The sequence below is a fragment of the Marmota flaviventris genome, chromosome 1 (genome assembly GCF_047511675.1).
Source record: "Marmota flaviventris isolate mMarFla1 chromosome 1, mMarFla1.hap1, whole genome shotgun sequence".
NCBI classification, from domain to species: Eukaryota; Metazoa; Chordata; class Mammalia; order Rodentia; family Sciuridae; genus Marmota; species Marmota flaviventris.
Genome location: NC_092498.1, coordinates 29,548,300 through 29,573,398, shown reverse-complemented (window position 1 = coordinate 29,573,398; position 25,099 = coordinate 29,548,300). Strand labels below are relative to the sequence as shown.

Sequence of the window (25,099 nt, the reverse complement as noted above, 5' to 3'; positions counted from 1 at the left end):
GCTGTGCGCCATCCGGGCTCTGTGGTCCATTCAGAACTCGGGCAGAGCAGACAGGCCAGGATCGTCACAGTGGTGGGCCAGCACTGGCTTCAACCTGATGTCACCGCTGTGCAGGCGCCTGACAGGAGAGACACCCGCCCGGCTTTGGAGCCTGGCACTGACTTCTCTCTGCTGTGAACACCAGGGGCACGCTGGGCACATGCCCTGCCACTGAGCCTCAGCTGGCCCAGAACCCTGCCCTGGACGAGGCTCCGGCTTGAGGATGGGCTGTGGCTGGCTTCCCTCCTGTCCAGGCCCATGAGTCTCGGCACAAGCAGCTGCTGCGCTCTCTTATCCCTTGCTCCTTCACGGGGCAGCGCGTGCCATGTCCTTCCCCAGGACTTCTTCCGCATTCACAGCGTGGCTATCGGCTGGAGGCCTGGCTGCTGGCCTCCTCCACGGTGCCATCATTCCAGCTTCTGATTCAAAGTGAGAGGTGTGCAGCTCTTCCTTTCCCTGGGACACTCCAAGGCCGCTGTTGGGCTGCTACTGGCCTAACTTCAACACAGTTGTGTCTCAGGGCACAGGGAGGCCAAGGGGGACAGCGACGGGGCGATGGTCAGTGGAGCAGTCAGAACACAGGACAGAGTTCATAGTCTTATCTGGGTGCAGTTCATGGTGCCCCCAAACAATTCCACTTGTGGCAAAGACCGCTGCTCACAGGTCACCACCACAGACATAAGAACAGAGTTGGAAATGTCGTCAGACCGCTGAGATGCGGCCTTAGGGGATGCGCACCTGTGATTCCAGCCACTCAGAAGGCTGAGACAGGAGGATGGAAAGTTCAAGGCCAGCCTCAGCAATGTAGGGAGGCCCTAAGCAACTTATTAAAACCCTCTCTCAAAATAAAAAGGCCTGGGGAGGGGCTGGGGATGTGGCTCAGCAGTAGAGCCCTTGCCTGGCGTTTGAGAGGCACCAGGTTCCATCCTCAGCACCATATAGTACAATCAATTCATTATGTCCACCTAGAACTAAAAATATTTTAAAAAGAAGTAACCTTCAACTGGGTGTAGCGGTGCAGGTCTGCAACCCTAGCTACTTGGAGGCAGAGGCAGGAGGATTACAAGTTTGAGGCCAGCCTGGGCAACACAGGAAGACCCTATCTCAAAATACAGTAAAAATGGCCAGGAGTGTGGCTCTGTGGTAGAGCTTGCCTGGCATGTCTAGACCCTAGGTTGGATCACAAAACAAACAACAAACAAAAAACCAACCTTCAGAGGCTTCTGGAATCGGAGACCGTGTGGTCAGTGCATCTTCCCACTGGACCTGTGTGTCCACAGTCTCGACAGATGGCCATCCAGCACCAGAAGCCCTGAGGCTAGTGGGGCCACCAAGTGCACGACTGAACAGTCTACTGGCCGTCCTGGGAGGTAGGCTCGGCGGCAGGAGAAGCTGAAAGAGAGTCCCTTCCTCTCACGCTGTTTATTTCTTTTTAAGGGACGAGACAGTTCACGTGGAGCCCCCCCATGCTTGTGCAGAGCTCACTGTGGCTTGCATGCTGGCACTGCGTGGCCAAGCAGCACAGCTGAGCAAGGGTAGACTGCAGGTCAGACTGGGCGGCCCTGCAGCTGGGCTGTGCCGCTCTGAGGCACGGCATGGTGTACCCTGACAACGCTGCCTTCACAAGCCCGATGGCAGACGACAGCTCGACAGCTCGTAGAAATGCCTGCAATAGCCAGCTACGAACTCAGCACTGAGCTGAAACCAGAACAGAACAGAACCTAGAAAGCAAATAAAAGGATGAATGAGTCCTCTCTGAAAACTTCTCAACAGCCTGAGGCAAACCAGAGACCTTGGAAGGGCTGGGGTGTGGCTGGTGGAGAGGGCTTTCTTAGCATGGGTGAGGCCCACATATAAATAAGTGAATAAAATAAAGATCCATCCACAACTAAAAAAAAAAAAGATCTGGCAAGACAGCATCTGAGACTGGGCGGGCACTGGCCTCTCAACATCCTCCTGGCCCTCGCGGCCCCACGTGGCATCCAGGGCCCACAAGGAGCACCCTGGCCAGCAGCCTGCCTGGGGAGCTGTCACCTCACTGCAGCAGCCCTCCGGGGCAGGGCTCCAACACCATCTTGGGGAGAAAATAGAGTGCAAACCCTCAGCCACTGGAACATGAGTAAGTAAGTGCAGAGGGCCAAGGAGAGACATGGCCTGCGTCCCCGCCAGTCCTCTTCAATCTCAGACACTCCAGGTCTAAAATACCAATAATCAAATACACAAAGATATGAACACTCAGCATAAACAACCTTAAAAAAAACAACCCAAAGACAAATGCTATTTATTTGTTTATCAAGACTACAAATAGCACTTAAACACTTAATTTATTATTCAAATTAAGAAATTATACATTTTGTTTTGATAACGGTCATTGTCTTAAAAGTGTCGTTCTGTTTTCCCATTTAGAAGCGTATTGCTAATTCTGGTCTATTGACTTCAATGGCGGACAGGCCTCCAGCGGAGGGGATGCGGGAGCACAGGGACTGGATCTGCAGCACTCCCCAGCACCAGCTCGGCAGCACCCGGTGCTGCTGAGGAGACAGAGGTCCTGATAAAGTGCCTTCGTGAGACTCCCCCTCCCCACACACGCCAGGAACAGCCCGTCTCCATGTCAGAGCAGCAGCCGGAAGCACGGGAGTGAGGTACCCCAAGACGCCCTGGGTGATAGGCACTGCAGCCGGACTGAGGAGGGCGCGTGTTCACGGAGAGACGCAGCCCGCCACTTTGATTCAAATGACTTTAATAGAAGCTGCAGGGCCTCCACGCCCCCAGCCACCACTCACTGCAGGCCACACGCGTGCGGTGGTATGTGGACCCTCCTTGGCCTCCCCCGGAAGCTCTCCAGGCAGCACGTGGAGACAGACAGACAGAATGCATGACCACCTCACACCCCACAGCAATACCCAAGCCATCATGATGCAGGTCAGCGCTACACTGAGAACAAGCATGCCGGTCCCACCTGGGAGAAGTGGGGAGAGAAGCACAAGTACACTACCACCACCTACTGTCCAACCTAACCACGGGGAGGCAGCAGGAAGTGCCTTTAGTTTTAACAATAGGCTGTAAACAATCAACCACAGGAGAAGCAGTGGCCCCAGAGGGCGGCGCCTTGGCCCCTCAGTCGGTCTGTGACCGTGGGGTGCCCCACAGGAGGTGGCAGCCGCGGCTCAGAAGGAGTCTAACAAGGTCAGCAAAGCCAAAGCTTCATCTTTGGTTAATTTCACTGAGTTGCCACTAGTCTAAAAACTGTGCTCTTCTTGGCAAAGTTACTACATCAGCCACCCGGCACAAAACAATTGTTAAGCAATGTCCATCTAAATAAGTGACCATGTTGTAATAAAAATCATCTAAAAAATGAGGGAGGGAGGAATGCCAGGAGGAGGGAGGAGCCTGGAGAGCCGGGGTCCAGCCGGAGCACTCTCTGGGCCTGGGGAGGTGCTGGCTGCTCTGGGAGGGTCGGGTCCAGCTCAGCTCAGCTCAGCTCAGTTCAGCTCAAAGCCAGCAGCACACTCGATGGCATAGAGCAGCTTGCTTCGCAGAAGGGTCTCATCGTAAAACTCTGGGAGCTTCAGTAGGTTCATGCAGGTGCTGGCTGTGGGGAGCCGCTCGAGGTCAGAGCCTCCGTTGTGAATGCAAAAGGCCGGGTACAGCTCCTGGAAGACAGCAAGGCACAGGACACACCTTACCCACACAGTCCTGCAGAAGCACGCAGGCGAGCGCACACAAGGACACCCACTCCACAAGGAAGGGCCGAGGAGGACCTGCTCGGCATCAGCCCAGTGCTGTGCCCTGTGCTCGAGGGGCAGGTGCACGCGGGCTTACTGGAGGCCACCTCTCCAGGGAGCAGGGTTCCCGCAGGCTCTGCCGTTGGACCTTTAGAGATGTACTCAATGTGTGGAAGGTGCAAAGGTCAAGAGCTGACTTAGGGCAGGGTGGGGTGGCCATCAGCTGATGCAAAGGTCAAGTGCTGTCTGTGTCACTGAAGGGCCATGCAGACAGCCATGGACAAGCCTGATCCAAGTGAGAGGAAGAAGGGAAGGAACCCGCTGACACTGGGGAAATTAAACAGAACCCTCTACCTAATCCCTGGTCCAAGCACGGGAATAAAGGTCATCACTGGGAAAAGAGACCAAATAGAAAACCAAAGGAACTCGGGAACAGGGTGCACACCTACGATCCCAGTGGCCTGGGAGGCTGAGGCAGCAGGATTACAAGTGCAAAGCCACCCTCAGCAACTTAGCAAGACCCTATCTCTAAATAAAATAATTATGACTCAGTGGTTAAGCATCCCTGGGCTCAATCTCTGGTAATCAAAACAAAACAAAACTTACAAGTCTACATCCATTTTTTTTTTTTTTTGGTAGTGCAGAAATGAAACTCAGGGGCTCAAACATGCTGAGTAAAACACGGCAGCCCCACACCAACTCGCCAGCCTAAGTCGGAGCCGGATAGACTGAATTTGAACACGCTTTCTCTATTCCTGACCAATGGGCAGCAATAAGCAGGATGGTCTCAGACCCTGCCCCGCCCCCCGATGGACCTGCCTTGGAATCTTTGTCACTGCCAAAGGAGAATCCACATTTAGAATGTGCAGGGACCACTACTGTTTTATGAGATACACAAAGAAGCCACTAGTACCCTCACTAATGACGAGGCAAAACAGAGGGGACCCAGAAGATGAGAGGAGATTAAAGAGACACACTGTGCGGACACGGCCTGCTGGCACCGAGCGGCGAGAGGAGCGTGGGCATCTTCTGGATACTGACGGTGCTAAGGAACTTTTATCTTTTAGATGTGGTAAGGCACTCTACAGTTAGGAGAAAGTGTGCCCTCACTCCCAAAAGCCTGTGGTTTCTTACACAGTGGGAAGTCCTGGTGACCCTCCCCAACCAGTTTCTCATTCTTTCTTTTTTTCTTTTTTTTTTTTTTGGTACTGGGGATTGGAGTCAGGGGCACTCGACCACTGAGCCACATCCCCAGCCCTATTTTGTATTTTCTATAGACAGGGTCTCACTGAGTTGCTTAGCACATCGCCACTGCTGAGGCTGGCTTTGAACTTGCGATCTCCCTGTCTCTATCTCCCAAGCCTGTAGGATTATAGGTGTGAGCCACCGTGTCCTGCTACTCTCATTCTTTCTTGAGGGTGCATATAAGTAGCATTATTTATTAATGGGCATGGGGGCTGTTTCAACGATTTACAAATAATTATGTGATTAATAATTATGTTCTGAAGTCTACAACTGTCCATGTGTAACTGCAGGCTAAGTACCCACACATCATGCCCGGCTAAGTGCAGACCTACTGTGAGAGATCTAAGGAGAAGTGGTCCCTTGGACACTAATAACCAGTGACTATGTCCTGCTCTTGAGCACAGACAGCGTCAGGTCACAGCCTGGTGTTCCCACCCAACAGAGGGACGCCCGAGCACGGCCTGCCCTGGCCTGCTGGCTGCAGAGGCTGGCGGTCCATCTGGTTTGGCCCCTCACCGCAGGCATGCAGATCAGGTCCGGGAAGCCAAGAGTTACCAGCCCGAGGGGCGCCCCCAATGCCCTTGTGGGAGGGGAGAGGGCAGGCTTCACTTAGTAGCCCAGGACAGGAGGTCAGGACCGAACCCAAGAACCATGACCTGAGGGTATGCGCATGCCACACACACCTCTTGGGAGCTGTACCCCAGCCCAAGGTTACACAGGGTGGAAAAGCCTGCCCACAAGCCGATCACGGGGATACACACAGGATGTACACATGGCACTCATGACATGAGAGACACTGATCCCCCCCAACCACTCGAGTAGAGAAGGGAAAGCAGAATTGGAGCAGAGTTCCTATCCTGATGGGATTTCTGGGAGCAGCTGTCCATAGTCCCACATTGCTGCCGGCCAGAGCTTCTTACCCTCTGCCTTGCAGTCCTCTCTACTGTTAATAACCTCCACAGGAAACGCATGTGGGGCCAGGCGTGGTGGGTCAGCCTGGAATCCCAGCAACAAGAGGCTGAGGCAGGAGGGTTCCAAGTTCAAAGCCAGCCCCAGCAACTTAGCAAGGCCCTGTCTCAAAATGAAAAAGTAGAAGGGGACGTGGCTCGGTGGGGATGCGCTCCTGGGTTCAATACCCAGTGCCCACCCCTAAAAGTACACAGATCGTGTGCGTGCGCAGACACAGACACACACACACAGAGCATATAGTATTTGCTAAAAACCACTGTTTCTCTAATTGTAGTTTATATGCTACTTTTAAATTGCTCATGAAAATGTTAGAACAGGAACCAAAGGACAACTAGAAATTACATTTAATTTACCACTCACCATTTTGAATATTCAGGGCAACTACTCTCTCAAGTGCTTGAAGAAACTAAAATAAAATCATCCTGTTTTTGAGGCAGAAAAGGATCTCTGGTGACAGAGGTGGTGAGTGCTGGCAAAGCCTCTGAGTAAGTGGGAAGCTCTCAGTGAATTCTGCAGTGAAATGCCACCCTGTAGGGTTTCCTTCCTAATGCTAATTGAATTTTCTACTTGCAGCCTAAAAGGTAAAAAAATGAAGTTCTTCATTGAAATCCAAGTCGAGGGCACCATTCTGTGTATAATTAAACATAGCACGACGGGAATCTGCATTAATCCAGAGTGAGAAAATCATCCATTTATTATGTGGTCTGATGGTAACTCAGTGCTTTGGTACAGCACTTTAATGATTTTTTTGGTCTGTAACAACCACATTTATTAAACACATTAAACTTTAATTAGCTTTAGCAGATGTTATTCTTCTGCAATAATCTGGAACTGAAACTGAGGGTTTTGTCACTTTTAGCGAGTCCTGCCTCTGCAGCCTGCAGGATGACAGCCCCTCCAGCCTGCAGGGTGCTGGCAGCCTCCTAGGGGCATGCCGAGCCACGTCACAGGACAGCTGCACAAACACTTAGCATGGAGAACTCTAAGTTTTGTGTGCAGCACGTAAGACAAAGTCCAGAACAGGAAGACCATCTCCTAGCACAGCACAGCGTACCTTCCTGGCCTAGCAACTCAGTCATGCCTGCGCAGGGCCCTGTCAGGGAGACAAGTTCTCACCACCGTTTGTTTGGGATTTTAAAAGGTAATGAACCAAAGCCAGGCACAGGAACGCGTGTCTGTATTCCCAGCGATTTGGAAGGCTGAGGCAGGACAATCAAAACTTAAAGGCCAGCTTCAGCAACTTAGCAAGACCCAGCCTCAAAATAAAAAATAAAAGGGATGATGGAGATGTGATTCGGTGGTCAAGTGCAGCTGGTTTAAATCCCCAGAATTAAAAAAAAAAAAAAAAAAAAAAAAAAAAAAGAATGAAAGAAAGAAAAGAAAAGCAGGGTGTGGTGGTGCACGCCTGTAATTCCAGTGGCTGGGGAGGCCGAGGGAGGAGGATTGGGAGTTCAAAGCCAGCATAAGCAACTTAGTGAAAATTAAATACAAAAGAAAAAAGAAAAAAAAAGGGCCGGGGATGTGGCTCAGTGGTGAAGCATCCTGGGTTCAGTACCCAGCACCAAAAAGGAGCTAAGGAATATGCCCTCCCCAATGTCTATGACCCCTGTGCAGGAGATGGTCTGGAGGTCTCTGCATGCCAAGGCAGGCTGGCATTCTCTTGCACTCTCCCAGGCGGGCTCCCCCATGCCCACTGGTTGGCACTGACTGCTCGACAGGAGAGCATCCCTGGCCCACTCTCTTTGCAGGGGAACAGGACCCCACCTAGGCTCTTCCTGGAGAGTCGCGACCTCGAGGTTGGCACTGTTTTGAAAGGAAGATCCCAGAAGACCTGTCTCTCAGGGCAAGTGTTACTGGTAAAATCACCTAGTGGCATCGAACTCTCAAGCTGCATTTGGGTGACGTGGCACACGCCTGTAACTGCCCAATTCTGGAGGCTTGAGCCTAAGTAACACCATCTACTTGGAGACTTTGCCAGCACTCGCCATCCCTGCCATCAGAGATCCTTTCTGTCTCAAAAAGGTAATGCTTTCATTTTAGTTTCTTCAAGTACTTGAGAGAATAGTGTCTTGTGTCCTCAGAATAATGCTGAGTGTTGAATTATTAATGTTATTTCTAGTTCTCCTTTGGTCCCTGTCCTAACATAAGATCAACGCCAGCCTGGGCAACGTGGTGAGACCCTGTCACAAAATAAAACAATGCTCGATGCGGCTCAGTAGCTAATGCCCTGGGCTCGATCCTCAGTACCAACAACAGAACAGCAGAAAAACACACTTCAGTGGCAAGACTATTTTGGGTGCTGCACATGGCGCTTGCACTCTTTCACCTGCCGATGCCCTGGGGGCAGGCAGGCAGTGCTCCCTGCCACGAGGGCCACTCTCCACCCATGGGAGGAAGAGCCAGCCAGGAGCATCCCCTGGTGCAGTGCCGCTTGCACACTCAGGACCACACACTTTTTGTGGTACAGAGACTGAACCCAGGGCACTTTACCATTGAGCATCATTCCCAACCCTTCTTATTTTTTTCTGAGACAGGGTCTTGCTAAGTTACCCAGGCTGGCCTGAATCTTGCACCCTTCTGCCTCAGCCTCCTGTATTTATTTATTTTTTGGTACCAGGGATTGAACCCAGGGGTGTTTAACAACTGAGACACATCCCCCCTTTTTTATACTTTATTTAGAGACAGAGTCTCACTAAGTCGATTAGGGCCTTACTGCATTGCTGAGGCTGGCCTTGAACTTGTGATCCTCCTGTCTCAGCCTCATCAATTCAGTGAGGCACTCTGCCACCATATCCAGCTCCTGCAAGCAATTTCAATTGCTAAAAATAATAATCCAAGTTATATGAGATCAACATTAATACCCAGAGGTAGAGCTAGACAACACGAGGTACACGGCTGCGAGGGTCAGGACGTTTTCTTCCAGTCATGCTAAGAACTGCCCCAGACCCCGAAGATCCACGAGGCTCCTGCTTGTCCACACAGCTACTCCAGCTGGATGCAGGGTCATCCCTGGGCCACTCCAGCACAACGTGCGCTGCCATGGCAGCAGGCTGGTGCTGGGCGCATTCCAGGCCGGGGAACTCGGCGCAGAGCAATGCATGCAGGTTGTGTACCTTGAACCCCAGGAGAGGGGGTCGGGAACAGCTCGTCACAAACTTGAGCAGCTTGCGCTTCTCTTCATCAGTGAAACCTTCTACGACTCTCCAGAAGATTTTAATGACAGGGTGATCGGCAGAATAGCCTCCTACAATAAAACGGACAGACATCTGATTGAAAGTAAAACACACAGGGCTGGGGCGGGGCTCAGTGGCAGAGCACTTGCCTACCCTGTGAGAGGCACTGCCCACATGACTGAGTCTGCTCAACCCTTAACACCACATGAAAACAAATACATAACACATGCAAAAGCAGGGTGCTCTTTCTTGCTCTCTGTGGCACTGGGCTGAACCCAGGGCCCCGTGCTTGTTGGGCACATGCTCTGCCACAGAGCCACACCCCAGCCTTTTTTACTGTTTCTGTGGAGACAGTGTCTCACTGAAGCGCCCAGGCTGGCCTGGGACTTGGGATCCTCCTGCCTCATCCCCGGGAGGGGCTAGGAATAGAGGGTGTGCTGCTGTGTCTGGCCAGCAGGGTCCGTGGGATGCTCTGAAGCCCTGAGGTCAGCAATCAGAGGGAACTGCAGGTTCCACCAGGCCTGTCTTGAAAGCTAATCCTAAAAAAAAATCTGCCCCTAACCCCAGAGACGGTGGGCAAAGCATGAGGGACCAAGTGTCAGAGGGCCGAGGCAGACAAGAACAGAACAGGGAACAGGCAGGTGGTTGGTCACTGGTGGCACGAGGCTCTGCTTTCTAGGAACTCTGCTGGTCAGAAACCAACACCCTGCTGAGCAAACCAGAACGTGCAGGGCTTCACATGTGGTCAGCGCACCCAAACACGGTGGACCCTGGGTACTGGCCATGCCTAACAACCAACCTCACATGTGAGCAGGAGACTATTGTAAATGTTGGGTCTGCTACTTACAACTTTTAATCTCCTTAAGTGCTTCCTAAAACTAAGATAATTGCTCTAGTTGTTCCCTTATTGTTAATACACTACAGAAATAACATCAATAAGACATCTTAAGTGCATCAATTGGCACCAAATGAATATGGTAATTCTTTAACCCTATTTACTGGAACAGTCAAGATCATTCAAGGTGGAAGGTTTCAGTGAGAGCGGGTCATTCAAACCACCCAAGACAAATTCTTGGCAAAGAAAGGTCAGATGGATTTCACTTTCTTAAGCTTATGACCCGAGAGTGAGGACAATGTGATCCTGGTGCTATTTGCCTTCTCATAAAATCTGAGCTCAAATTTAGAGCAAACAGGTTAACTACAGAACACACACACACACACACACACACACACACACACACACGTGATATTGAACATATTTAGAATTTTACAACTGTGCAACAAAATCCGGCTTTGAATATTTCTATGTCCTCAAAAAGATTCTAATCCAAAGACAACCATGAACCTACTGTATGGGTAAACATACGTTTAGGTGTTTCATATACAAACAGCATTCAGCAGAACACAGGGAGCTGGGTAGAATTTGTTGTTGTTGTTATGGTGGTAAAATACATAAAATTCACCATTTAAACTACCCCACCCAATCCCACACTGGGGATTGAACCCAGAGCCCTTTACAACCCCTTTTGTTGATTTATGAGACAGGGTCTGTCTGAGGCTGGTCTTGAACTTGGGATCTTCCTCCCCAGCCTCCCCAATCACTGGGATTACAGGAATACATGACTCCATCTGTATATCTTGATGGTTTCTTTTGAAACACAAAATATTTTAACTCAGAGGAAGAAGGAGGTATCGATTTCCTTTTCTGGATCACATGTTGGTGTCACAACTACAATCCGACTGCTCTAAAGCCATGAAGCCCCTGCCGCATGCTCTTCACAGATTCTGGAGCCCTAGCGCTTACCTATCCTGAGTTCACCTTTGGGTGTATGTGACATAAGGTTCTAAGTGCAGTCATTCTCGGATGGGTACCGTCCCAGTACCTGCCGAATCATCCTGGGTCCTCCTGAAACGCCAGCTGACCACAGCTGCAAGGACTTGTTTCTGATTCCAAACTGGGTTCCGCTGAAGGCGCGTCTGTGCCTAGGCCAAGACCACGCTGCCAGACCACAGTGGCTTGGTACTGAGTTCTGAATCAGGACTAGGTCTTTCAATCTTCTTCTACCAAATTACTTTGGCTAACCTTGATCCTTTTTAATTTTTAAAAATATTTTTTAATATATATTTTTTTTAGTTGTAGATGAACACAATACCTTTGTTTATTTTATTTTATTTTTTTTTAAAAGAGTGGGAGAGAGAGAGAGAGAATTTTTTTTAATATTTATTTTTTAGTTCTCGGCGGACACAACATCTTTGTTTGTATGTGGTGCTGAGGATCGAACCCGGGCCGCACGCATGCCAGGCGAGCACGCTACCGCTTGAGCCACATCCCCAGCCCCTTTGTTTATTTTTATGAGGTGCCGGGGATCAAACCCAGTGCCTCACACATGCTATGCGAGCGCTCTACCACTGAGCCCAACTCCAGCCCCTTGATCTTTTTAAAATTCTTTTTTGGTCCCAGGGATGAACTCAGGGGCAGTTTACCACTGAGCCACATCCACAGCCCTATTTGGTATTTTATTTAGAGACAGCGTCTCACTGAGTTGCTAAGCGCCTCACCACTGCCAAGGCTGGTTTTTAAGTCAGGATCCTACTGTCTCAGCCTCCTGAGCTGCTGCGGTTACAGGCATATGCCACTATGCCTGGCTTGATCCTTTTTTAAAAACACACACATATTGTAGATATTGTAGATGGACACAATATCTTTATTTTATTTACTTACTTATTTTTACGTGGCACTGAGGATCAAACCCAGTACTTCACACATGCTAGCAAGCACTCTACTCCTGAGCTACAACCCCAGGCCTAATTTTTTTTTTTTTGGGGGGGGGGATATAGGGATTGAACTCGGGGACAGTCGACCACTGAGCCACATCCCCAACCCATTTTGTATTTTACTTAGAGACAGGGTCTGAGTTGCTTAGCATCCTTTTGTTGCTGAGGCTGGCTTTGAACTTGTGATCTTCCCGCCTCAGCCTCCCTACCCACTGTACCTGGCCCCAGGCCAAATCTTGATCCTTTATGTTCAAAATAAATTTTAAAATCAGCTTTATTATTTCTACAAAAAAATCTGCTAGGATTTTGACAGAGACCAGACTAGATTTATAGATCAATTTGAAGGGAATTACCATTTTAACGATATGGAATGAGTCTTCAATCCATGTACTTAATCTCCTTTAATTTCTCTTAACAATGTTTGCAGTCTTCAGTGTACAAGTCTATATTTACCTTGCTAAGTTTATTTGGGTTTTATCCTTTCTAATGCTATGATGAGTGGAGTTATCTGATTCCATTCTTGGACTGTATACAGAAATACAACCGGTGTCTATGTATCAACCTGAACAATCCTGCTGAGTTTTCAGGGCTTTTTTTGTCACTTTATCCATGACAAGTTTTACTTCTTTCTCTGGTTTTCAAACTGACGTCTTTCTTCCCACGTTTTCTTCGGTTTCCTACTGCCTGCCTGCCTTGTTGCACCAGCTAGAGACCCAGAGCCACGCTGCAGGAATGGTGGCAGGCCACCCTGTCTGGTGTGCCTGGCACTCAGGGTGCTGCCAGGGGCATGCAGGGTCTGGGGCAGGCTCAGGGGCTCCCTCCCAGCCCGGCCGCCTGAGCATTTTGTCTTGAGTTCAGAAGCCTCCGGTGCTGGCTTTCCCTCTACCGAGAGGCTCCTGTGGGCTCTGTCCTTGCACTGCCCTGTGCGGGGCTGCACCAATGCACCTGCGGGTGTCTGGGTAAACACCCCTGGCTTAGTCCCTTCAACTCGCTGCAGCTTCAGTTCCCATTCCCCAACCTTGCTGCAGTGCTGGGGACTGAACCCAGTGCTCCACCTGAGCCACACCCCCAGCCCTTCTTCCCTTTTCACTTTTAGACAGGATCTTGCTAAGTTGACCAGGCTGGCCTTGGACTCATGACCCTCCTGTCCCAGCCCCCAGAGTTGCTGGGATTGCAGGTGTGTGCCAACGTGCCTGGCTCCTGGATTCAGTTTTCTGATGTTCTGCTCAAGATTTCTACTTATATGTTCATAAGGGATATTAATCTATACTTTTATTTGTGTGTATTTTTTGGTCTGCTCTGATATTAGACTAATGAAGACCACTGAGCAGGGGATCTTTTGATCTCCTTTACCTGGGCTGAAAGTCCTGCCCAGGGTATGTGTTATGGCTTAAAAATTATTTGAAAAGGAATGTACACTAATTTCAAGATGTAAAAAAAAAGAACAACACATTGAAAATGTGGGATGACACAGACTGTTTCAGAATCTGCTGCGTCTTCCACTCCAAGTGTTTTCTAAGAGCCACATAAAGTACTCAACGTGTCAGGGCCCATGACAATAGGGATGGGTGGCTCACAGTGCCCGCCCCTTTCACACTCCCATTGAGCCTGGTGTCCAGGTGAGGAAGGGCTGCAAGGGCAGAGGGTGTGCTCGGCCTGGTCAGGGGCTGGCGCGAGCCAGACCCACTTGCAGTTCACCTCCCGGGATGCGCACACCCTGTGGAGAGCAATCCTCCACCTCGCGCCTAACTTCTACAGAGACAAATGACGACAGGCAGGGACACACTCACTGTGCTCTGAGGTCAAATACACCAGATCAACTGCACCAACAGGGACAGCGCAGAAACACGTTTTTACTACTGATGTTACACAAACACACAAAATCCCAGAATATCTGCTATAAACACAAGCTCACACAGTACTAGAGTAATGAAGTACAATGGAAGACCACACCAACACCACAGTGATTGTGTAAAATCCTGCATTAAGGGCGACCTTTTTCTTTTTCTTTCAACTATTGCTGAGTATACACAGGGCTTAAACAAAAGAAAGCAAAGCAAAACCCAGGAACTTGTAACACTCAGGATGTCGGAGGACTCTCCACGGGCCTAGGGCCATGTGCCTTCTTGGGGAAGTAGAGGTTTAAGGCTTTTTGCCCATTTGTATAAGTGGGATTTTGCCCACTCAATGAACTTACAGAATATTAAAAATATACTCTAGGTCCAAATTCCTTTTCAGATATATGTATTCTGAACATTTTTGACTCATTTGTGCCTTTTCATTTTCTTAAAAAGGAGAAAGGTATACATTTAATTTAATCAGAAAGTAAATAGTGTTGTGGGAGGATTGTGAAGTGAAATCAAATTCCATGCATGTACGATTTTGTCAGGACAAACTCAATTACTGTGTATGACTACAATGCTCTAACAAAACCTGGAGGGTGAGTACTTGAGTCGTGGCTCAGTGGTAGAGTGCTTGCCCGGCACGCACAAGGACCTGGGTTCAATCCCCAGCACCATAGGGGGAAAAAAGTCTCTTTATTAAGGCTAATTCTCAGTCATCATTATCAGTGTGCTTGTGTGCATGGGGGTGAGCCTATTTGTTTCTTGGTGCTGCACCTCTCAGCCACAGCCCCAGCCTCTAGCTCTCAAGTGGAGACAGGTGTTGCCCAGCTGGGACGTCCCAGGTGTGCCCCCGTGCGCCAGACCCAGCACTGCTTTTAACAGCAAAAGACTGGAAGCACGTCTGGGGTGGGGCTCAGGGGGAGCTTGCCTCCCACACGGGGACCCTGGGTTCCCCCTTCCATCCCCAGCAACACCCCCCTAAAAAAAAAAAAAAAAAAAAAAAAAAAAAAAAAAAAAACAGCAAATGCTCACAAATGGAAACTTACGGAGGGAGGATATGAAGAGGCAAAGAAGCCCAGGGACAAGGGGACAGGAAGAGGCTTTCGCCAGGCACTGTGTCCAGCACTCTGTAGTCTTGTCTTTCTTTTTGGTGCTGGGGATCGAGCCCAGGGGTGCTTTAATAGTCAGCCCCAGCTCCAGCCCCAGCCCTTTCTGAGACAGGCAGGGTCCTGCAAGTTGCACAGGTTGGTCTGGATCTTGAGATCCTCCTGCCCCAGTCTCCTGAGGAGCAGGGATTACAGGCAGGTACCTGACTAGCACTCCAGTGTTTGAGCAATGCAAATTAAACGTACCTGAATAGTTCATAAAGGATTTTAGGTCCTCCAGACTTATGGGAACTTGTGCACCAGAAATTAATACCTGGGGGGAAAAAAAAGTCTGAATAGTAGCACATGAGGTAGATTTTAAGGAAGCCTTTTTATTCCTCGAGACGACTACGTCCCTGAGCATCAGCAGTCAGGGTACCTGAATTTCCTGCTGGTCGAACATTCGGAGCCACTCCAGGCTGATGACGTTAGCCAGGCCCTGTCGGAAAGCCAGGCAGTGTGGGCGGATCTGCTTGTTCAGCCTGTAGTCTGCCACCAGGTGGATGTACGCGATGCGGTTGGCACTGGTGACGGGGATATCCTTCCCACCAAGCTTGAGTTCAACCACCTGGGAGTAAAATACAGCACCATCAGGACCCTCCAAGCATGTGACAGGGCAAAATGAGGCTCCCTGCGGGTTTTCGAGAGCCACCATTCTGCCTTTTGCAAGCACTAAGGCACCCCGCAGCAGCGTACCCCAGGTCTTCATTTTAAGTCAGTGGTCACAGTGGGCAAGGACACGAGCCCAGGGGTCACCCCGGTAAAGGGTCCACGCGGGAGGAGACACCCTAAGGAACTAAGGCTGTGGGAAGCAGCCACTCGCGTCCGTAGCACTGCTGGGCTTCTCCTGTGAGGAGCCGGGCTCAGGACCCCGCTCCAGGGCCTGCAGCAGCGCTGGTGACACAGCACTGTGGTGAGGATGCACAGCCAAGGGACACGGCTGCCCCTCACTGTGCCCTTAAACCTCTCCCCAGGACGAAACCGTGCAGCCTGCTTTGTGCACCTGGAGTGTTGTGAGGGTGTAGCCGTCTGGAAGAACCCCACAGACCACCCAAACACAGCAGTGCCATCTACACAAGAGCTCGCTTTTATTTTATCTTGCAATGCTTGGCTCAACCCAGGGTCTCACTCATGCTGGACAATGCTCTACAACTGAGCCACACCCCCAGCCTAAGAGTTGACTTTTAAAGTTCCTTGAAGGGGCTGGTTCAGTGATGGAATGACATATTGACAAGGGCGCTACTCTGGTGGACACCAAGAATGGCCCACAGTGGGCTCTGTAGCCTGTTTTGTTTTTTTGGGTACTAGGTATTGAACCCAGGTACACTTAACCACTGAGTCACATCCCAGCCAAGCCCTTTTTATTTTGTATTTTGAGACAGGATCTTGCCAAGTCCTTAGGGCCTTGCTAAATTGCTGAGGTTGGTCTCCACCTTGCAATCCTCCTGCCTCCGGCTCCCGAGTCCCTGGGATTATAGGTCAGTGGTGCCGTGCGGGGCTTGCTAGCCTTCTCTCAAACGGCCCGTCATCAACACCCCCAATGGCTTTCTTCTCACAGCCTTTAGACCTTGTACACGTTTCACATTCCCAGAGTGACAAGATGGGGCCGCCCTCTAGGCGATGGCTCATATACCTGATCTCTTACCGCATCACAGAAAAGCCATTTCAATCACCCTACATTTGCATAGTCTGCTCATTCTTAATTTTATAAAGATTATGTACCTTTAAACCTCAGAGTTGAATTTGTTGAATTTCTTTGGCTCCGTCTTTCTTCTGATGAACTTGCAATTGTAGGAATAATGGGTCTGACAGTGAGCTTTCAAACCGTGGCCTCTGGGTGAGCAAAGACTGCCCCTTACCGTAAGTCCTTCACTTACACTCCAACAGTCCACCTGTTGGCCAAGTCTCACCAAACTAGCCATCACATTTACATGCATTAAACTTTAAACTGATAAAGGCAGGTAATAAGTGATGACATGCCTGTGTGATCTGGAAGACAAAGGACCAGTGAAGTTCTCAGCTAAAGGAACATATGACCCTGCCTCATCACACAAAACTGCTATTTCTAACAACTTTAAAATGCCTGCATTACTTTTAAACCAAAATCCTCTCTCAGGCTAAATCTAAATAACTGTGTGTGTCTGTGTGTGTGTGTTTGTGTACACACACACATTTTTTTTTTTCATAATGTCTTATATTTTTTTTTTTAAGAAAGAGTGAGAGAGAGAGAGAGAGAATTTTTTTTAATATCTATTTTTTAATTCTCGGCAGACACAACATCTTTGTTTGTATGTGGTGCTGAGGATCGAACCCGGGCCGCACGCATGCCAGGCGAGCGCGCTACCGCTTGAGCCACATCCCCCACACACACATTTTTGAGGGGCGTACTGGGGACTGAATTCAGGGGGCACCTGGCCACTGAGCCACATCCCGAGCCCTATTTTGTATTTTATCTAGAGACAGGGTCTCACTGAGTTGCTTAGCACCTCGCTGTTGCTCAGGCTGGCTTTGAACTCACGATCTCCTGTCTCAGCCTCCTGAGCTGATGGGATTATAGGCTTGTGCCACTACGCCTGGCACAACTATGTGTATTTTAAAAGTCACATCAAACGCCTACTGAAATTCAGGGTGGGAGGGCTCACTTAAAGCGGCTCCCCCAGCAGGCACTGCACCTCTGGGCTGGTGATGGCTGGCTGGGACCTGCTGCTGCACTGCTCACTGACCCTCTAGCACCATCTTTCTGAGTGAGGAGGTGGCCTGCCCAAGGCCACGGGGCTCAAGTGCGGCCTCCCACGTGGCAGATGACCCTCACGGCCCTGCTCCAGGAGGATGTGCATATACATCAGCAGTCTAAAGCTCCATGTACATTATTAAACGGCACAGACACAACCATATTGATTATAGCTAAGAAAACGAATCTGGCAGCAGCAGCAGCATTGCTGTGAAAGGGAAGAATGAACAATGAACAATGACCTGCCAGCAGGATGAAGGATCTGTGCATTAAAGATCTTTAAATCACAGTGTTATAAACGTAACCCTAAAGAGAGGACTACCTATGTATATCTACCTCTACAAAAAAGCCAAAAGATTCTCTCCAAACTAGGTGGCTTTACCACTGACTTTCTCAGTTCTTCTAATGAGCATCTTTAGTGCAATTCTTCTCCTTTTTTTTTTTTTTGAGAGGGGTGCTGGGGATTGAAACCAGGAGCTTTCAACTACTGAGCCATATCTCCAGCCCTTTTTTGTATTTTATTTAAAGACAGGGTCTCACCGAGTTATTTAGGGCCTTGATGTGTTGCTGAGGTTGGCTTTGGGATTATAAGTGTGTGCCAGGGTGCCCAGTTGCAATTACTCTAACACATTGCCATCTATAACTCCTAAACTTAGTAGGCAATCTTTTGCTTGTAGCAGACTCCAGCACTGCCTGCAGGGACCTGATGGAGGCCCAGGTGGGTGGCACAGCTCTGCAGGGCTCAGGAGCTTTCACTTGCTCTCACAAGTTACCCAGGAGGCACAGAGCACATCGCCCTGAACTCTGAAAACAAACCTCACCTGCCAACTAACTTTGGAATTTTGCGCTATTGAGACTTTGGCTGTACACTACGAAGAAGACACCAAAACTAAAGCAGCTACATAAGTTGCAACAAAATTAAAACATGGTCCTGCATCTCTTGTCCCCCCCACACACTTATTTTGGTACCAGGGATTGAACCTGGGGTGCTCAACCACTGAGCCACATCCCCAGCCCTCCTTTTTATATTTTATTTAGAGACAGGGTCTCACTGAGTTGCTTAGCACCTCGTTAAGTTGCTAAGGCTGGCTTGGAACTTTTAATCCTCCTGCCTCAGCTCCCAAATAGCTGGGATTACAGGTGAGCACCACTGCCTTCAGCTAAAACTCTTATTTTTCTGTGGTGCTGAGGATCGAACCCAGTGCCTCATGTATGCCAGGTGAGCACTCTACCACTGAGCCACAACTCCAGCCCCTAAAACTCTTTTCTGATTGTGACCCCCAGGTACAACTTTTTTGTGGGCTGGCTCAGAGCCCGTCCCTGCTTCCAGGCCCTGCGCACTCAGTCGAAACCTCTTCTTCTGCAGAGGTGCTCAAACATGTCCTTGCTCCTGGTTTTTCCACCAGCTGACACCACCCACTACAGGATGTCATACACTCCAGGCCCGACACGCCCAGCACCAGCTCTGGAATGACACAGGGGCTCTCCCTGGAGTCCAAGAGGAAGCTGACTTCCTAGCAGGTGAGACCCGACAGCCACCTGCATCTTGACCTTCCTCTTGCCTTGGGTTCCGTTTCCTCCTCCTCCATTTTTGCTGGAGCATCACAATTAATGTTACAGTGGGCTTTGTTACACATGTGCACACACACACCGTAACACCACACTGGCCACACCCAGCCAGCACTTCTCTGCTCCCTTTCCTCCTCCCACTGGGTCCCTTTCCTCGACTGATCTTCCTTTGATTTTCATGAGATCTGCCCCCATCTTTTCCTTTTTCCTCTCTAGATTCCAGATGACCCTTGACCTCTGAGTTTGGCTTATTTTACTTAACATACTGTTCCCAAGACCCATCCACTTTCCTGAAAATGACATCATCCCATTTTTCTTTATGGCTGAGTCGAACTTCGTTGTGCGTGTGTGCCACAATTCCTCCATCCACTCACCCACTGATGGACCCTAGGCCGGCGCCATGTGTGGCTATTATGGACTGTGCTGCTATATACACGGGGATGCGCATGTCACATGACTTGAGTTCTTCAGGTCAACACTGAAGGGTAGAACAACTGGGTCACGTCTAGTGGTTCCGTGTCTAGTCTTTTGAGCCTCAGCCTCCTGAGCTGCTGGGATCACAGGCGTGTGCCACCACTGCACCTGGGTATTTTCTATTTTTGAGACAGGGCCTCACTAAGTTGTCCAGGCTGGCCTTGAACTTGTGATCCTCTTGCCTCAGACCCTCATGTCACTGGGATTACAGGTGTGTGTGTCACCATGAGCAGCTCTAAATTTACCTTTAAGTGATACATAAAAACAAAATTGTATGAATTTATGGGATACTATAGGTATTTGAAACATTTATGCACTGTGTAATGTTTGAGCAGGTTAAACATACCCATCTCATCTACCATTTCTGTTATGGTGAAAACATTCAAACTCCTTTCTTGGGGCTGGGGCTATAGCTCAGTTGGTAGAGTGTCTGCCTTACATGCACAAGGCCCTGAGTTCAATCCCCAGCACCACAAAACAAGCAACAGACTTCCTTCTGGATTTTTACTGTTGTCTGTAGTCAGCCTACTGTGCACACCAGGTGTGATTTTGTGGTGTGGGGATGGATGCCCCGGGCCCACACCCACCTTGCACCAGAACTTATCCCCATCTAGTGGAGGGATTTCTAAGCTGGGCAAAGCTCATGAACGACCCGAAGGCCTAGATTAGAACCGGGTGATAATATCCATTTGAGAAACAACTGCAAAGTTTACAACAGTATATTTGTGGGTAAAATCCAGCTGTTAGATTCAGAAAAGCTCTGCTCTAGAGAAACACCAACACACCTGTCTTTCCTGTGACTTGAGTTTTTACTCTGAAAAGGAAATGTGAATTGATAAAGCACAGGAAGTCACTTACACATCTAACAAGTCTGGGCCACATGAGATATTAACAAGTATGCCTTCCAACTCCTGGTGGGAGCCTCTCGCGTCATCCCTGAGCGGTCTGACTGTGGCCGTTGTGTGTGGGGATGACCAAGGCTGAAGCGGACAGGCCCTGCCAGCACCTCAGGTGCTGCTACCTCAGGCCATCCAGGCCCACTGAGCCCCACCTGCTGCCTGCGCTCTCCATGTCTAAAGCAGGGCTCAGGTGGCAGCCACTCATCTACACATCTCAGCATGCTGCACACATGTCCACTGCAGCCTTCGGCCAAAAGGAGGACGAGGAACCAGAAAAAGGAGCCCAGTCCTGGTACCCACAACTGCACAAGAACGCACGAGAGTCCATGGTATGAAGTGTTCCAGGAGGCAGGTGGGGAGAGCCTAAGTGGGCTGCGGTGCTCGAGATACGGCAGGGGCTACTGCTGACGAGCAGTGTCTTTTCTAGGACAAACAAAATGTTTTGGTTGGGTGCAGTGGTGCCCACCCACCTGCAGTTCCTGTGAACTGGGAGGCTGAGGAGGGAGGACTGCAAGTTGAAAGCTAGCCTCAGCAGTTTAGTAAGGCCTGTGGCAACTTAGTGAGACCCGTCTGAAAATGTAAATAAAAAGGACTAGAGGGCAGGGGCTGTGGCTCAGTGGTAGAGCACTTGCCTCACATCTGTGAGGCCCTGGGTTCGATTCTCAGCACTGCATATAAATAAATGAAAAAAAATAAGGTCCATCAACAAGAACAAGTACAGGGCTGGAGCCGGGCACTGTGGTGCACGCTTGTAATCTCAGCAGCATGGGAGGCTGAGGTGCTAAGCAACTCAGTGAGACCCTGTCTCAAAATAAAATATAAAAACGGATGGGGATGTGGCTCAGTGGTTAAGTATCAATGGGTTCAATCCCCAATGCCAAAAAAAAAAAAAAAAAAGGCTGGAGATATGGCTCAGTGGAGAAGTGCCTCTGGAAGAACTGAAAAGGAAACACTCTAAAGGTGGCTGCTCGATTCTACAAACACATCAACACCACTGAGCTGCTCCAGTTCATGCTGTGACTTCTCTCTCAGTAAAGTTGTTTCTGAGAGAGTTAAGAGGGTGCAGGTCAGTTGCAGAACACTGAAAAAAAGGGGAAAAAAACCCCAAAACTAAACCAAACCCCCCAACACAAAACTTAGTTTGAACCTCCAATATAGGCCTTCTTTTCCTTTTAAAAAAGAAAAAGTAAAGGAACAAGGACCACCACTCATTCAGCGAGGCCAGGAAGCCTCCCACACGGGCTGCACCTGGAGCGGCGTACTCCCAAAGGTCCCGTCCTGGCGGTGCTGCCCCATGCCGTGGCACAGGAGCAGAGGACACGGGTCTTGATGAAGGCAGGCGGGCAGGCCCGGCCGGCCTCTCACTGCAAGGCTCACCCGCCCTCTCGGGTGAGTCAAAAGGGCGGTGGAGGAAACGCTGCCCTGGGGCTGGAGACAGACGCAGGGGCCCTGCTCACCTGGGCCTCTCCCAGGTCGTTGTTCACCACAGTGAAGTTCAGCCCCAGCTCCTCCATGTCCTCCTCGTAGCTCTTGAGGAACAGCAGGTTCCTGTAGACCTCGGGGTCCAAGGAGGCCAGATGGTGGATGTCCACATCGGCACTGGTGCCCAGCAGCTTGGAGAGGAAGAAGCCGGCAAAGGGCAGCTCCACCAGCATGTTTTCATAGAGAGCCTTCAGACAGGACAGAGCAGGGCACAGGGTTAGCATTCACAGATACTTCTGTCATGCTTCCTCAACTGAACAGGGTCCTAGGGCAGCGGCTCTTTCTCCGCGGCCACGGCAGGGTGAGCCCGCGGGCCAGGCCTCAACCGAGGCACTCCCTGGGAGCGTTCAGTCTGCCACAGCTCACTGCAGACTGTGCGGGGCTGAGACACAGTGCTGAGACAGAAGGGACGTGGGCCACTCCTCTGCACTCCCAAAGGGTCAGAGGGGATGGTAGACGTAGAGCCCTCACCGATGTCCCAAGAATCACCAAGAACAAAGCAGCAGCAGCAGCAGCAGGGATCCGTTCACAGCCCACAGGACAGAGCCTGGGGCCAGGGTGCAGGCAGGGAGACTCCTTCAGAGTTCCCAGCTCCTGGCTCTTCTCAAAGTCACCCTCCCTGCGTGTCTGCTTTGGAGGTACTGGAGCCTAAACTCTTTCTCTAAAGACTGGCCGCTGACTTTGAGACCCACTCTGATCTAGCACTGACCCCATTTTACTTGAGTAAACCTGCACAGACCCTGTTTCCAATGAAGTCACATTCACAGGCAGGGGATGTTAGGTGGTGAGCAGAGCTCCTCAGGCTCGCCGGCCAGACCATCTCTGCCCCACTGTCCCTGCAGCATAGCGTACGTGTGGCTGTGTTCCACAATGGACTTCATGTGATTTCACAAGTTGAGAAATACCATTGATGCCCACCTTCATATCTAAGGATGTGGACATATTTATAGTATAGTTTGTAAGCAGTGAAACATACACAGCTGGTCATACCTGAGCAGGGACCCTGAAGACCAGGATGTGGAGCCCTAACCCCACACACGGCACTCTCGCCCTTCCCTCACACCCTCTGCAGTCAACCCCTTGTTGCTGCTACGTGGTGGGCAGGGTTCCCTGGTGTCAGGACCTCCCGGAGGGGGCACGCAGCATGCAACCCTTTGTCTGAGATGCCCGATGCTGCCTGTTCTTTTGTTTATTGCTGTGTGATGTCTTTTCCTCTTCACCTGGCGGTGGACACACAAGCTGATGAGTAAATACTGAAGGACAGGCCTGGAGAGCACTCAAGGCTGGGCATGGGGTGTGCTTGCCCACATTAGGTACTGCCCAAGCATTCTCCAAGGTGCCCAGGGCTGGTGTCAGCACCAGTAATGTGGGTGTCCGTGGCCACATACTCCTGGGCATGGCACTGTTGGCCTTCTCATCTCAGCCATGCTGGGTGTAGCAGGGGGCACCTCGCTGACTCTCCTGGTAATTAAAGGAGTCAATCAAGCCCTGGTGCTAGCATATCACGCTCCAGAGACCCTCTAGTGAATGCAAGGTTCCCTGCATCACGTCAGGGGTTCCTGTGGCCCAAGGCTGTAAAATCCAACAAGAACCAGAATTTCACTGTGATGTTTTCAGAAGTCTTAGTATTTTGTTTGGACAGATGGGCCTGGAAGCCACAATAAGCCTTTCTAATGTAGCAGCTGGCTGCCTCCTCCCAGTTCTCACTATGTGTAGGTGCCATGTTGAGCACAGTGTAGGACATCTGTGACCTCCCATACATGTGGCTCTGGGACAAGGTCAGAGGATGGCTCCCACAGAGGCCAAGAGAAGACTGGATTTCCTCCGTGAGCGCCTCGTCTGTGGAGGTCTGCGTTCACAGTGACCCCATGAAATGCTCCCCGCCTTACCTTCCCAGGACAAGAAGCACAGTGCGATTACCCTACTTGGTAAGTGGAGAACTTGGGCCTGGTTTTAAAGTAAAAAGTGCTCTCTAGCAGAGGGGTCGAGAACCTGTCTTGTGTTTGGAGTACATGTGGTCCTGGGACCCTGCCTAGGCCTGAGGGACACCAGCAAGGACAGACAGAGGCCAAGAGCTGCACTGGCCCCATACCGAGGGTTGTGCTGAGGAAGATGTGCTTGGACATAGCCAGGAGTCCTTTGTCCCAGGATTTAGAGAAGCACATGTCGCTGGGTGCCTCATGAAAGGCCCTGACAGACAGCTGCTTCATCTGTGGGGTAGCCTCCCACAGATGGCCCAAACAGGAGTCACTCTTCTGCCAGATCATGTAACACACACTCAGGCAAAAGCTAATGGTCCAGAGCAAACAGATCCTGGGAGGTGGGGTGCGCGAGGTGCCTCTGGGGAGCTTCTAGAAAGCAGCCCCGGCGCTCTGTCATGGTTCCCAGCACAGCACAGCATTCAGTCACCTCTTTCAAGCTTTCTATAAAGTCGCGAGCTCCTAAACACACGCTGAAGCCTATATACTCCAATAGAGCGTGCTCACATCCCCCCCCCCCCCGCCCGCATTTGGTACCGGGACTGAATCCAGGTGCTTAACCACTGAGCTACATCCTTAGCACCTTTTATTTTGCATTGAGACAGGGACTCACTACGTTGCTTAGAGTTTTGCTAAGGTGCTGAAGCTGGCCTCCCACCTCAGCCTCCTGAGCCTCTGGGATTACAGAGGTGTGCCACTGGCCTGCTCAGATGCCCTTGAGGTATGTAATCTAAGGACTCACCTGTTGCCATCACCAAAAGACCCAGAAACAGCTGTGAAGGTTTTCTCAAAAAATAGTGAACATTTCAATGTCATGAATCATGCTGGTCACTTTTTTTTTTTTTTTTGCCTGGTGGTGCTGGGGATTGAACCCAGGGCCTTGGGCATGCGAGGCGAGCACTCTACCACCTGAGCTGGTCACTTTTGACAGGCACTCTGGAGAGTGCTTTTTCCCCGGGCTGTCTATGTAAGAAGCTCAGGATCAATCAGGTCATAGCAGCCCCTCCAGGAGACCCTGGCATCCCCGGCTGGGCCAACCACAGCACCCTG

General features: G+C 50.3%; 1 protein-coding gene across 1 annotated transcript; it reads right to left on the bottom strand.

The window, feature by feature from the left end:
- Nucleotides 1-2,289: 2,289 nt before the first annotated feature.
- LOC114079097 (ubiquitin-protein ligase E3C-like) lies at nt 2,290-24,896 on the bottom strand. Its single transcript, XM_071612185.1, has 5 exons — nt 22,046-24,896; nt 15,295-15,483; nt 15,123-15,189; nt 9,092-9,222; nt 2,290-3,692 (listed from the first exon to the last, which is right to left on the bottom strand). Exons 1-5 carry the CDS (start codon nt 22,292-22,294, stop codon nt 3,522-3,524), a joined length of 807 nt encoding a protein of 268 aa, XP_071468286.1. The 5' UTR covers nt 22,295-24,896; the 3' UTR covers nt 2,290-3,521.
- Between the last annotated feature and the right edge of the window lie 203 nt (nt 24,897-25,099).

Bases quoted from the DNA above. Each gene is read 5' to 3' on its own strand.
- LOC114079097 (XM_071612185.1), bottom strand. From the start codon at position 22,294: ATGCTAACCCTGTGCCCTGCTCTGTCCTGTCTGAAGGCTCTCTATGAA. The intron at 15,484-22,045 runs GTGAGCAGGGCC...TTTTACTCCCAG, and splicing joins ACGACCTGGGAGAGGCCCAG to GTGGTTGAACTCAAGCTTGG. The intron at 9,223-15,122 runs GTACGTTTAATT...GTTTTATTGTAG, and splicing joins ATCCTTTATGAACTATTCAG to GAGGCTATTCTGCCGATCAC.